A 13840-nucleotide genomic window follows, 5' to 3' on the forward strand; every position below is an offset into this window, starting at 1 on the left:
GTCTAGATATCGGTGTGGCTGGAGGGACTGAAGCAGGGAGTCCATAGTTCTGAGCAGCTGCTGGGCTGCTCTGTGTTGGATGAGTCATGGGGGAAAGAAGCAGGAGAACTCTTGAGGCAACTGTCACACTCGACATATGACGGTCACGTGTCGGGCAGTGAGGATGGAAGGATCTAGAATTCGAGCTCTCTAAGCAGGACGTTTCCTTCTCATTCTCTGCTGTATCCCCAGTACCTAGAACAGTGGTCAGAGTGTTGCAAGAAGTTTGTTCTGCAGGTGGGTGTGAACTTCCAGGCCCAGAGAGCTATCTGTGCGGCAGTGTGCCAGGACACGGTGCTCTGCTTCCCTTCCCCAGTCCTTCCAGCATCGGCTGCCTCCAGGGAAGTCATCCATGTCTCCTTGAACCGCGGGCACCATCCTTCCTGCTCTTCCTCTTGCAGACGGTTCCTGGCAGCACTTTTTGCAAACAAAAGTTTGTGTAGCTGTCACCAAGAGTCTAACCTGCTGAGCCTAACCTGTCCTAGTCACATGGTATCAGAACAGTTGTGTCCTCAGAGCCACCACTCATGCCCTCCTCCATCCCAGCATTTTGGGTATGTGGTGACCACGCTGATTATTATTTTCATTTTATTTTTCGGAGAGTTAATAGTCACATGCTGCCAAATGCAAACACAATGAAGTGCCTGCACCTGTCTCCCCAGACAGGCCCCCCCCCACCCCAGGGACCAGTCACATGCACAGCCTTTGAGAGCACATGCTTTTCCTTCTTCCTTGACATGGGAATTTCCTGGTGCACTTGCTGCCCCTGGCACACGCTGGGAGTGTGGCATGCTGCTGCAGTGTGCAAGTGGACCCTCATTTAGGAAATGACACCCAACTCGCAGACTGCAGATGTGGGCCCATCTAGGGCTTGTTCTGTGAGTAGAGGGACTGGGTCAAAGGGTAAGGCTGTTGACAATCTTGGAAACATACTTGAAAATACATGAAGAGCTGATAGGCCAACGCCCGGGAGGTCTGAGCAGACAGTTCGCAGAAAGGAAGCGCAGCCGCCTGCCAGCGCGGTACACTCACTCACTGATGAGAGACCACTCAGGTTGCCACATGCCCCAGCACTGCTGCAGAGGGAAGCGCAGGGCTGGCGGCCTAGCAGGCATGCAGTGCCTGGGACAGTGTCCCCTGCTTGCGGGTATGGGTTCAGAAGCACCCTGGGAAACAAGGCAGCTCCTACACTGTTGAAGCACAGGCCCACCAGACATGGACCCAGGATACACGGCAGCTTGATTCACTATGGCCAGGTCCCAGGCATGGTCCAGATCGGAGTCATGAGTGTCCACAAACACATGCGTGCGCACACAAGCCACACAGACATCAGATTGAGCAAAAGAAGCCAGACACAGAGCACCCAGGTTACTCCTGGGGTGGGAGGTCACAGCAAGAACTAATCTGGGAGTCAGAGTGGCAGCGCTCTCAGGGCTGGCAGAAGCTGCCTCATATCCCACAGGTGTGAGCGTTTGTGAAGACAGGTGGAGCTGTGTGTGAAGTGCGTGCACCATGCATGTTAGAGTTGAGTTTAATGTGAAAAAAAGTAGGTGCTGCTAATAGGCTGGAAGAGACCCAGAGTCTGGCAGGCTGGGTGGCCAGGGTACGGCAACTGTTGTCCCCTTCATGGGGTTGGCGGGAAGGTAAACTGGAGTCCTCTGGGGGGCAATCTGGAAATACCAGTCCATGCTGCAGACATGTCCCTGTCGGCCTGATCTAACCTGACCCTTGATATTGGGAGGTATGTTGGCATCACCCTAGACCCTTCTGCACGAGGACCACAACCGAGTCATGATGGCTTCTGTCTCCCACAGCCAAGAAGTCCTTTGTGCACAGAGCAGTGATGTCTCCAGTGCAGGGACACCTGCCCGGCCCCGAGGACCAGAAGCTTCTCTGTCTATTCACGTTGGGAGCTTCAGATAGCGCTTGCAACAGGATGTGTTCCAGCACAGTGCCCAGGCTCTGCACAAGGCCAGCTAACCATCAGTGCCTTAGAAGCAGGAAAGTGGTTTGTGGGCGACAAGTTGGCTGCATCCTTGGATCTCAGATCCTCGTCTTCACCTGCCAACAGAGGGACAGCTTTTCTCAGGCTGGGCAAACGTACTCCATAGCTCAGCTCCGCAACATACCTTGGCCCATGGGAGCCAGCACAGACCCAGGTACTGTGCAGGAGCCACGCAGGTGTTGACCTCACGCCACACCTGACCCCAGTGGCCATTTTTCCAGGAAGCTTACCACTTGTGCATTAACCACAGGTATGGACAGGTGGCTTATTGCTCAACTCAAGATAAACTTGTGTAAGATCCACACCTGTATAGTTGCTTCCACTTTAACCTGCATTGAAGTGGGTTCTGATGGTCTGTCCCATGCTGCAGGGGGCGTTGTGCTTGTTTATATCAGAAGGAAAGGGTAACCTGTGCCTCCCAATCTCCGTCCCCCACACGGTTCTCTCAGGTGACACGTTTCTTGTCAGAGCTGTGGCTCTGACACACAAAGCACACCGCCACAGAGAAGAAAGCCTCAGGTAAGGCCCACCTTGGGGTCTGAGGTCAGAATACTCTTGCTGCTGCCCACAGCTCCTTGGCCTCTCCCTCTGGAAGGCCGGTAGGAGGCAGGACCAGGGGACAAGGCCCCACAGTTGTGGGTTCCCAGATGTCTTGGGCAGGCTCAGCTGACACTGAGTAGCCTCAGTTGATTAAAACAGACGGGGGGGAAAATGTAAAATTTTTCCCCTTAATTCAACACAGGTAACTATTCAATTTAAATTAAATTTAAATAGCATTTGAGAGCTAGCACTGCATTAGAGTTGACCGATCTAGGGTGCTGGACTGGCAACATCTCCAGCACATTCCTGAGTTGTCATGTACATGCTCCCCCTAGTGGTCACTTGTATCTCAGTTCCCCATCAGCCCTCACTGCCTAACACTAACACAGAGCTGAGGGCCGAGATGGGGAGGCACTGACCATGCAGCTTGGCACTTAGGCTGCAGCCCTGGCTGAAGGCTGTCCTGCTGTGGCTGCTACCTTCTCAGCCCTGGATACTCAGCAGGTAGCCCTGCTTCCCCCTTCCCAATCCCCCCAACACCAGGTGTCTTCAGTCTTTGTAGAAGCACTAGGGCTCAGACCAACAAGCCAGGGGGTTGTGCAACATGGAAGTCAAGGCCCAGTCCTCTAGACACGCCCCGAGGGGTGCGATGATGTGTGAACTAGGCCTCAGTCCTGTGGCTCCTGCCCAGGCCTGCTGTCAGCTGCTGTGTCGGCTACTGAGGGCATTTTCCCAGCGTGCCTTCATCCCATCATATTAATGTAATAGCTGAAACATTCTGCTTTGAGGAGCCAGAGGCCTTCCCAAACCTCTGAAATATTCTCAGTGCTGGCCAGCAGGGGGCGCCCACCTGGGTGCTTGCTGGGTTTTGTTTGTTTTTGTTTTCCAACTGGGCATGGGGAGAAAGCTAAGATTTTAAGAAAAAAAATAAACCATTTTTGAAGTTGTAGTCTTCCATTTCCTTTATACGCATCTGCTTCGTGTTCTACTTGCTTGAGATAGGCTGTAAAGGCCTTCTTTCCCAGGTCCACGTCAAATGCTAAATAAACATGGCTTGCATTTAGAAGTAGCATGCCAGTGCGGCTTTGGAAATCAAACAAGTATGTTTGGGTTTTAAATGAATCCAGATTCATGGGAAAACTGTAGTGGAAGAAACTGGATGTCTTCTGGTCCTCCTCTTTGTCAGGGTAGGGCTGGCGGAGGAGTGGAGCCGCAGGAAACGTGTTTGTTCAACTGCGACGTTCTGGCAACAGGAATGGGGCAGGGCAGGGGCAAAAGTTACTAATAATCCAAAATTGTGGCTTCACTGACACTGGTTTCCCTTGGGAACAGACTCGACAGCAAGGGACCCGTGATGGCGGCACCTTCACCTATCTGGACAGGGCACTAGCAGCCCCTCAACTAACTCCTCCACATTTGAAGCATGGCCCTGGTGGGGTTTAAAACACAGCATGTGGCACTGCGCCTGTCCTCTTTAGGGAGGCACCACAGGGCTGAGCGCCTTGGCCCAACCCAACTTCCCACCCCCCAGGCTCAGTTTTTTAACCAGGAGACCAGACCCCACGGTGGCTTTCCATTTCGCTTTTCAGCACCCAAAATTCATTCAGCCCATATTTAGAGCAGCTGAAAAAAATCTGAATTCAGTTTGGCAACCAGTATTTTAGTCAATGCACAGGAAAGTTGATAAGGACTCGGGCCATGACGATCAAAACAGGCTGGTTTATTTATACACAGAACAAGGTATTTACAGCTCTGCTGGGCTATGTACATAACAATACAAGAGGCGGCTGCTTTCTGGTGGCCACTATATAAATTAAGATTATAAATAGAGGGGTGAGCCCCAACCGGGCACAAGGCCTCTTCCCCAAGACCTAAGCAGCCCCTCCCTTCCCTACATTCTTTGCCCTGGGACTCTGAGCAGCTGACCCAAGAAAGGCAGAACAGGAGGACCATGGCCTCGGCCCCAGGCATGTGGCACAGGCCATCAGTGCTCCTCACAGGCCCTTCTCTGCCGACTCTGAGAACTATGGTGCATTTCTGTGTGACCAGTGTTGTAGTCACTGACAACACCAACTGTAACACCCCCAGCCCAAACCCAGTGCTTCCCCCAGAGGAAGACTGAGGACTTGAGATGGCCCCAGTGCAACTGTCGGCTGCTTCTTGTGTCCCCTTCTAGCTTAAGGTCCAGTCTGACCCAGGGCTTGTAGTACCACGGGCACAGGATTGTCACCTCCACGGTTATCCTTTCCCACTTGGAAATCAAGTGTCTCCCAGGGCTGGATGACTACTGTCTCCACCAACACTACCTCAGGCAGGCGGCAAAGTCCATGCTCGGTCTCCACCCAGGCACCCACGCCACTGGAATTGGGCCTGAGAAAGGCCCAATGGTAGACACGCTGACTCCACACTCGACTGGAGCCCGGCCCCCAGCAGGACCACTGTGGGGAGTGTTCGCAGGGCAGAGCACACAAGACCCTGCAGACCCTGGACAGTCCACACACCGCTCAGCAGGTGCCTCTGAAGTGCCCCAAGCAGCTCCCCACCCAGCCTCCCCACATTAGATGGGGTGACCCCACTAAAGGGCCGGGCGGTGCATGGAGACACTCATACACTGCCTTCTCTCAGGTGTACAGCTGCAGCCTGGCACCTTCCTCAGGAGGGGGCTGTTACAATGTTACAAGACCTTTCCGGGTGGCATTACAAGCCCCTAGGGCAGCTTCCTAACAACCAACTTCAAAAAGGAAAGAAAGGGCTGAGTCGGTGGCAGTGAGGACCAAGGGCAAAGGACTCAGCCCTGCCCTGGGGCTGGAGCTAGATCCCTGAACAGAGGCAGGGCAGGAGTCCTGGGCCAGAGTCATCCAGCCCAGGGAACCACTTGATTTGGCCCAGAGTCTGCAGACAACCTTCAGGGACACCAGGTCTGGTAGCAGGAGACTAGATGCTAGCCCATGGCCCGAGAATCTGGGCCTCCTGATAGGAAGAAGGACCCAGCCCACCCAGGGACGTGCTCCTGGAAACCCATACACTCTCCCACAGAACAGACAGCTTCCCCAGACCTGGGAAGCTTCTCCTCCCGAGAAGTACTGAGCTAACCCCAACCCACACACCCTTGTGGCTCCAAGCGGGACTCCTGAGGTCCATGGTATCCTGTAGAAAGGAGGGATGTCCATGCCCACAGCCTAAGAGAGGATGCAGAGGAGGACCGCAGGCCTGCAGTGAATGAGGAAGGCCTGAGAGCTGAGGAACAGAACCACGCGCTGCCTTGGCTGGACGAGAACTTTGCTCCCCTCCTCTTTAGAGCAGGTTAAAGCAAACAGAACTCAAAACAAGTCCGTTCACTTTCGAGACCAGCAGAGTACACAGCCTTTGTTAGAAACAAAAACCTTCTGAATGAACAGGGCAGTAGCAGTGGGCTGCCTCGTGGGGCTGCTGGGAAGAGCCACAGGGTGGCTGTCAGGCACAAAGAATGTTCTGGCAGGGGCCCACCACGCACTGAGCCCAAACCATGCTTCTGAGAGCCAGCAGGGGCAGAGATGGTGCCACCAATGTGGCCAACAAAGCACACGCAGAGGGGCCCACAGGGTAACCCAGGCTCAGGGCCTAGGCAAGTTTCTGCAGAAGCGTCTGGTGCCCAGAGTCCCTGTGGCCCACGACAGGTCAGTGAGAGCCGAGACTGGGCCGGACTCTGAGCTGGGAAAGGTGGTGTTTCAAAGGTAGCTGTGTTGGTATGTTCAGGACTCCTGGAGCTGTTATGGACGGGAGTCAAGAGCGGCTTCCTGTCACTAACAAAGGGAGTAGCACCATGAGAGGCCAGGGGCAGTCCTCCCTGGGCCTCAGTCGCGGGAGGAGCGGAGGATGCAGGCCGAGAAGACAGAGGCTAGGCCTCGGTGGCAGGGGAGCCCCGGCTCAGTTCCTTGATTCCACACAGGATCCTCTTCATGTGTCCCACTTTGGTTACGCCAAGGTCCTGCAACAGAGAGGACAGCCACCATGGATGCCAGGAAGGGGGCCCAGACCAAAGGGCTCTACAGATGGGTCTGCACAGCGGACCCTTCCCACTCTGCTTCTTGAGCACAGATGAGGGTAAGAGAGACAACAACAGTGGAACAGACAGAAATGGCACAAATCACGATCGCAGGGACACCTAGCACACCGTTCCTGTGTCCTCCAAGTCACTGACGCCGTCAAGAACGATCCAACAAGACAAAAAAACAAAACACAGGCCTAGGAGCAAGTGGATGGCAGGTGGCCTCGGGAGAGGCACTGCTAAGAGGGGCGGTGGCCTTTTGCCTTCTCAGGACGTGGCCAGTAACAATGCCCAGAAGACAGGCTACACGGGCTGACTCTACAAGTCAAGGGCAGTGGGTGCAGACCCAGGGGCACATGCACGAGGCGAGCTGCCTCAGCACCTGCCCAGGAGCAGCACAAAGAAGTCACATTATGTGACAGGGCTCCAGAAATCCTTCCACTCACAACTTAACCACAGAGGACCCCACACACCACTGGGCACCGGAGCTCTTCTGCTAAGTGTGGGAGCCTGGGGCTGGACCCTCTGGGGCTTCTGAGGTCACACAGCCCCTTGTCAATATGGCCAAGCAAATCAAGACTCCCCCCAGTGTCTGCTCCTAGCTTCTCCTGGCTGTGGCAGGTGCAGCCATCACTGCCAAGAACCGTGCAAAACTTCAGGATGCTAGGACCTGGCCAGGAGCGGGTAGAGGACGGAGCTGAGAGGGCTACCAGGAAGCCCATGCAGGTTCCAAGAAAAAGCCTGTGAAAGTACCTTGAGGTCCCTCCGCTCCAGGTGCAGGAGCTCAGAGCCCCGGATGTCGTGCCGCGTGAAGATGTCCTTATACTCACAGAGACTGAGGTGCTCCAGCCAGGCAGCCACCTCCTCTGTCCCCCAGAGGTGAACTGTCGAGACGGAAAAGCACGAGTGCAGTGAGTGCCCAGAGCCCAGCGCAAGGACAGCCAGCGCCCGAGATGCCCCGGCAGTGGCGCCCACCACCCAGCCACAGACAAGCACCCTCCCGTAGTGCAGTGCAGAAGAGACAGGAGCCACTCGCTCGGGTGTGAGCAGCAGGAGTGCTGGCGTCTGTTCCTGCCAGGTGGCCACTCCCATGTCCCAGGAGAGATCAGACACCACCCAGTCCTGGGGGGAACACCTTTGTGTGGCCAAAAGCCAGTGTTGGCTCTCACGGCTGGACCATAGCAGGAAGGGAGAGAGGCAGTTAGACTTTCCAGACTCAGACGCCATCATGAACAGAAACCCAATTTCTGGTCAAACATGCAAAGAACAACAATCAAAAGAGCTGCCCTGAATGGTGGCAAACACGCCCAACAGAGTCCAGGTCGGGGCCTGCACAGCACCCAGAGGGCTACACACAGCTCAGTGCTCAGCCAGCCCTTCGGACAGAGATTGTAAACCCCAATTTACTGACCCTGAGGAAAAATGTCCTTTTGGATCATTTTCTATTGATTTCATCACCCACAATCACTGGTGGCCTGGGGTTCCTGGCTTAAAGACCTTGATCAACGAATCAATCAAACAGGAATCAGCAGCTTTTCACAAGGAGCAGGCAGAGGACCCCAGCACAGTCTGAGTCCAGAGTTTTATGTCTCCAAGTCTGTCTTGTCACCTCTGCTGTCCTCCCTACCTCAAAGCCCCAACTCAAGGCATACAGGTCAGTGTCTCATCACCCTGGGTCTCCATGGGGGAGCAGGGCATGACAAAAGTACCCAGCCTAGACAGGGAAAGCAAGCAGGGGGAGGTGCTGCAGCTGAGACAGACCTGTGCAGCCACGTGACTGGAAGTCACAGCAAAGGGACCACAGGGAACGGCCTCGCAGCCGGGGGAGAAAAGCAGAGGCCAGGACCGCTGGCATGGACAGACAGAAACACGCAGGAGAAAGGCAGGTACCCGGGGCTCCCAGGCTACTGTAAGCTTCTTTGTTCTTGTTGTTTTTCTCCTTTTTAAATTTGGTCACCAGGCGGAATTTACCACTGCGGCTGCGTTTGGAAAGATCCAACATCACATTCTGTTGGGGAGAAGGAGAAACACTGGGCGTCAGACCCTACCTTATCGAGGCCTCGGTCATGCCCTACAGAGGCGGGGTGGAGGGAGGGAGGGGTAGGAAGAGACACCTCCTCCTTTCTTTTGGTTTTATTCCCTAACTTGTCCTTGTATGTACTACTGATCTTCATGTCTTTTAAACGTTTTAAGTGGTCATTGTCATATCATCTATTTTTACATTCTACTTTTTTAACTTTTATAACATTGGCATTCTTCTCGTGACTGAAAGCATTTTTGTAAATATTAACTACCCCTACATGCCACTATATGAAGATGATTAAAACAGACCGTTCAGCCAGTCTTCTCGTGTTGGATCACGAGGTTTGATGACCAGTGTTGTACGCTGCCTTTCTAGATGAGGCTTTTCCTGCGTCCTGCCTCCTTTCCTGGGGATGCACTACCTACGCTGGAACAGTTGGGGATGGGGGGCAGAGCCACAAAGAAATGGGGTCCTTGTCTTGCAGTCAGCAACAGCCACTCCTCCACAGGATGTCCCCAGGGACACAAGGAGGCAAAGGTACTCGTTCTGTGACATGCTGTTTATAAGAGAGACGCCATAAATAAAGCTTGAAAGTATAAGCATGGGAGAGAATATACCAAGCAAGTAGACTTGAAGATTAAAAGGGTCGTTACATAATGACAAAACCTATGTGTACCTAATACCATAGGCTCAAAATAAATACTGTAAACATGTACAGAATCAGAAAATTTGAGAGACATCTGTAATTCTGGTAACAGTTATATAGTAATTGATAAATCAAGAAAAAAATTACAGCCAGGCGCAGTGGCACACAACTGTAATCCCAGTAACTCAGGAGACCAAGGCAAGAGGCTCGCAAGTTCAAGGCTAGCCTCAGCAACTTAGCAAGACCTTGTCTCAAAATTAAAAATAAAAAGGGCTGGGATGTAAGCTCCAAGTAGAGCACCCCTGGATTCAACCTCCAGTACCAAAATGTATGTGTGTTTATGTGTGTGAGGGTATGTGTGTGTGTAGAAAAACTGTCAGAAGGGACTTGACAATGTAAACAACACAACGGCACACAAGGCTCATTTACAAAACCAAACACCTTCTGGACCACTGAGCAAGTAGCAGTAAATTTCAACAGAATGTGTCTCCAAGCACAGTGAAATTACACTAGGAATTGACAACAAGAACACAATTAGAAAAATCCCATACACTGGAAAATAGAAAACATACTTCTAAAGAACTCATTTAGATGCTTATTTAGCACATTTTATGACTACTATAATCATAAGTAGCATTAAGTCCATAACTACATAGTTATTTTCCAGTATAAAGTGGCCCTCGTCTGTTGTCTTAGATACATAATTCTATTTTAGCATTGATACACACAGTCCCCAACTTAAAATCATGAGACTTACAATGGTGCACAGAGGTACCCCACCACCATTCCATTCTCACATTCGGGAATGATTTCATGAGATAGCATACTGAACCATAAAACAGACTTCATGGGAAGCAATTTCACCAACTGCAATTTTCTGAGCATATTTACGGCAGGTGAAGCTGAGCTCCAATGTCTGACAGGGCAGGTGTATTCAATGCATTTTCAACCTACCATCTTTTCAACAATGAGTTTATTGAGAACATAACCCCCTGTAGATCAGGAACACGTGTACTGTTATTCTGGATGTTTTTACTATGCCTTCTTGAAATTGTTTCATTTTCATCTGTCATAAGTTGTTTTTTTTTTGTTTGTTTGTTTGTTTTTTTAGATTGGGGGTACAGGAAAGAAAACAGGGCCATGAACAACAATATATGGCCAGGTTTCTTTTGAACACAATCTGAGGATAATCTGCTTTGAGGAGAAAGACCTATCATTTTTCTCTTCTTATTTCTGTGCTATTAGCTACATCCTTGCTAGTCCCTTATTTTCTTGTACAATTTAAGAGTGTAATCTATTTCTGTCTTGTGTTTTGTTGGAGCCAGGGATTGAACTCAGGGGTGCTTAACCACTAAGCCACATCCTCAGCCCTTCTTATACTTTATTTTGAGACAGGGTCTTGCTAAATTGTTCAGAACCTCACTTAGTTGCTGAGACTGGCTTTGAACTTATGATCCTCCTGCCTCAGCCTCCTGAGCCACTGGGATTACAGGCATACCACTGTGCCCAGCTTCTGTCTTGTGTTTATCCAATAAGACATAAATCTATTAATTTAATCTATTATTATTCTATTAAAACTACCTTTAAGTTTTTTAAAACATGACTGACTACATTTCTCTATTACCAAAGGCATGAATATTGTTTTTGACTTTTTTCCATCTTAAGAAGAGGAATTTAATGTGCTTCCAGACCCTATCCATATCCTTTCCCGGCCCCTCCTCACCATCCACTTTGTTGGCTTTGATCATTTATAGGACCACTGTTGAATATTCTACATAATCATCTTAGTAATTTTAAGTGAAAATCTGTATCACATTTACAATGAACTATTTAATCAATTTTGATGAGCTTGTTTTTTCCTTTTATACCAAAATATCTCCAGTCTTAAGTTGCTGGGTTTTGCAAATTGCCTAGACTGCCTCCGTGTCCCACAAAAGGTCTGCACGTGCTGACCAACGCCTGAGGGTCTGAGAGGAGTGCTGACCGCTGCTGCCCGCCCCTGCCACTGCTGCCAACAGGCCCCAACAGAAGCATCTGACACAGGGGTCTGAGTGCGAGCCTACTAGTTAGGGTCCCATCTACCCCAGCTATTAAACCTGCAGCCAGCTGGGTGCGCACAGAAGAAAAGTGTGAGTGGGGAGTGAAGATATCAACGTGTCCCTATCAACAGTGAAATTCCATGAAGCTGCCATAGTTTTTCTTTCTTCCTCCCCACCCCCCACCCCCAGTGCTGGGGAAAGAACCCAGGACCTTACACATGCCAGACAAGTGCTCAACACTGGGCCACATCACCAGCCAAAGCTGCCATTTATCCAATGGATGTGTCTCCACACGAGCAAACTGGGGCTGGGCTCTGCCTTCTTCCTACTTACCGCCCAATCAGTCCTGCAGCTGTTTTAGAGAACAGTGTGTGCCCAGTGGTCAAGGGGTCTCTCAACCCCAGCCCCAGCCCATTCCTAGGCACACAATCTCTCCCTGCCAGGAAAGACGTCTTAAAAAGAAGTCTCGAGGATGCTACCAGTGGCTGGAGATCCAGGCAATCCCAATCCCAAAGCTGAAGGGTCCATTGAATGCTGGCAAGTGCTACGTGTCCAAGGGGCACCACACCAAAGCCTCAGACCACATACCTCTTCATCACCAGGCTCTGTGGGCTGGCAGAGCCAGGGCGTATCTGCCAGCTTCCTAAGCTGCCGGTCCATCTCGGCGAGAGCAGCACCCAGCCGCTCCTTCTGAGGAGGGTCCAATTGCTGCTCCAGTAGGAGAAAGAGAAACACAGCTGCTGGCCACAGCGAGACACCAGGGCCAGCAAAGCCCAGGCAGCCGAGGCCCTCAGACTGCTTACGCTTTCCAGAAATGAAGCCCCAGGCGTGGGGACAACCCCAGGACCCCCTTCCTAAGCAGTGTCTGTGGAGGTGAGAGGCGGACTCTGCTCTGGTGATAGGAAGCCACATGCCCTACGTGGGCTGGCATCTGACCTGTTCAGGCTCCCTGTCTCCTTTCCACCTATGCCAACTGCAGAAATGCTGGGAGCAACTAGACAGCAGCATGACACACAGGGGCAGCACAAGGTCCAGGTACAGAGTGGACTGTGACACTAGCCTGGGAGTCCCAGCAAGTCCTTCCCACATCCTCCTTTTACTCCAAGGAGGCTGGCCGGCCCCCATTCTAGCTTCTGCATGGGGCTCCCCCAGGGCTGGTTGGGGCAGGCGACAGCCCAGCAGGTCTGCTCCTTGAGAAGGGAGGGTTCAGTGCCCACAGGGCCTAAGGGAGAAGCACATTGCCCACCACCAGGCACTGCCACAGGCCCTCTGCCATGCTGAAGATGACCTGGTTGAGGTGCTGCCAGGGTCCAGGTGCTGACCTCAGAGGCCCCTTCCTTAAGGCTGAGAGCCCTCAGTGCCCAATGCCCTGGAGATAACAGTTACCTCCCATAGAGCTAGAGCCCTGCTGCCCCCCGTGTCAGCTCACCAGGGCCATCTTCCCAGACAGCAGCAGCTCCGTCTCGCTGCGCAGAGCCCTGATGTTATTCACCATCTCCAGGACAAAGCTGCAGTTCAGCCCCTGAGAGGAACCAGAATGCACATCCATGTAGAAGGCCACGGGCTATGGAAGTCATAAAGGCCAGACCTGGGGAGACCAGTACCTCCGCAGCCCTAGGCTTGCCATACACTCGGTCCATGGCCTTGGAGCTGGCGTTGACGGCATGAGCGAGCTCCTGCTCCACATCCCGGTGGCACTGGGCTACTTCCCGGATGCTAGAGAGGAAGAGAAACACAGCTTGCTTCAGGCCAAGGGCAGGACGGCCCTTTGCACACTGGTATGAACATAGTCCAGGACACCAAGACAGCAGAATGCAGGCCCAGTGCAGCAGGCCAGTGGGGACTGCGGCTCAGCTATGCTACCACACACAGGTACAGCCACTGGCCCAGGAAGACCTTGCCAGCTGCCTCCTGATCAACAGCTGACAGCGGACAGTTTAAACAGGACACCTGACATCCAGATCCCAGCTTTTCCAGTGAGGAAAACGCACAAAATGAGGCTCAGACCTTGAAAACAGCAAGCAGACAGCAGGCCAGCATGCAAAGCCACATAGGAAGACCCCGGCAGGGCCACAAATGGGCCAGAGGTGCAGACGCTGCAGGAACCAGAGCTCCTCGAAGGCCCAATCCTGGCCTGATGACTGGCTGAGCATGTAGCCCAGAGTGGAGCCCTCCAAGGGGAGACAGTGAAGGCACAGCCGGGGCACCTCTGGGAAGCTGAGGTGGGACAAAGAGGGACATGGCAGTGCAGGGAGAGGCCAGGGGAGCACCCCACCCTGACCAGGGAAAAATGCAGCACTGTAGAAAGCACTACTCCCAGCAGGCCCCTGGGCCACCACAGCCTGTAAGGGAGCCTGTTGCCCAGCAAGCAGCTGAACGAATATGTAAGGCCAAGTACGCCCCCAGCCCCATGGCCGACCAGAGGCAGAGAAGGGGGAAAGAAGGGTGGCCCCCCAGTGGGAGGTGGGAACAGCAGCAGTTGCTACCCACCAAGGAGAGAAGGCGGTACAGGACAAGGACA

At 52.6% G+C, this 13840-nt stretch overlaps 2 protein-coding genes across 14 annotated transcripts in view; one reads left to right on the forward strand and one right to left on the reverse strand.

Moving 5' to 3' along the window:
• Usp40 (ubiquitin specific peptidase 40) overlaps positions 1–3533 on the forward strand; it is a 66852-nt gene extending 63319 nt beyond the window's left edge. For 7 of the 10 annotated variants that reach the window (XM_071619525.1, XM_071619524.1, XM_071619531.1 and 4 more), the window contains one exon: positions 1854–3533. In XM_071619525.1, the coding sequence (XP_071475626.1) occupies positions 1854–2227 (374 nt within the window). In that variant the 3' untranslated portion in view covers positions 2228–3533. Of the gene's footprint in view, positions 1–440 lie in introns of all 10 variants that reach the window. The other 3 variants (XM_071619530.1, XM_071619529.1, XM_027941712.2) reach the window with 3 other exon arrangements.
• Positions 3534–4283: 750 nt separating this feature from the next.
• Positions 4284–13840, reverse strand: part of Dgkd (diacylglycerol kinase delta) — a 97613-nt gene continuing 88056 nt past the window's right edge. For all 4 annotated transcript variants that reach the window (XM_027942036.2, XM_027942038.3, XM_071619533.1 and 1 more), the window contains exons 25-30: positions 12924–13035; positions 12749–12841; positions 11908–12027; positions 8502–8619; positions 7365–7495; positions 4284–6551 (exon numbers count right to left, since the gene is read on the reverse strand). In XM_027942036.2, the coding sequence (XP_027797837.1) occupies positions 6462–6551; positions 7365–7495; positions 8502–8619; positions 11908–12027; positions 12749–12841; positions 12924–13035 (664 nt within the window). In that variant the 3' untranslated portion in view covers positions 4284–6461. The remainder of the gene's footprint in view (positions 6552–7364; positions 7496–8501; positions 8620–11907; positions 12028–12748; positions 12842–12923; positions 13036–13840) is intronic.

Source organism: Marmota flaviventris, chromosome 11 (genome assembly GCF_047511675.1).
Source record: "Marmota flaviventris isolate mMarFla1 chromosome 11, mMarFla1.hap1, whole genome shotgun sequence".
Lineage (NCBI taxonomy): Eukaryota > Metazoa > Chordata > Mammalia > Rodentia > Sciuridae > Marmota > Marmota flaviventris.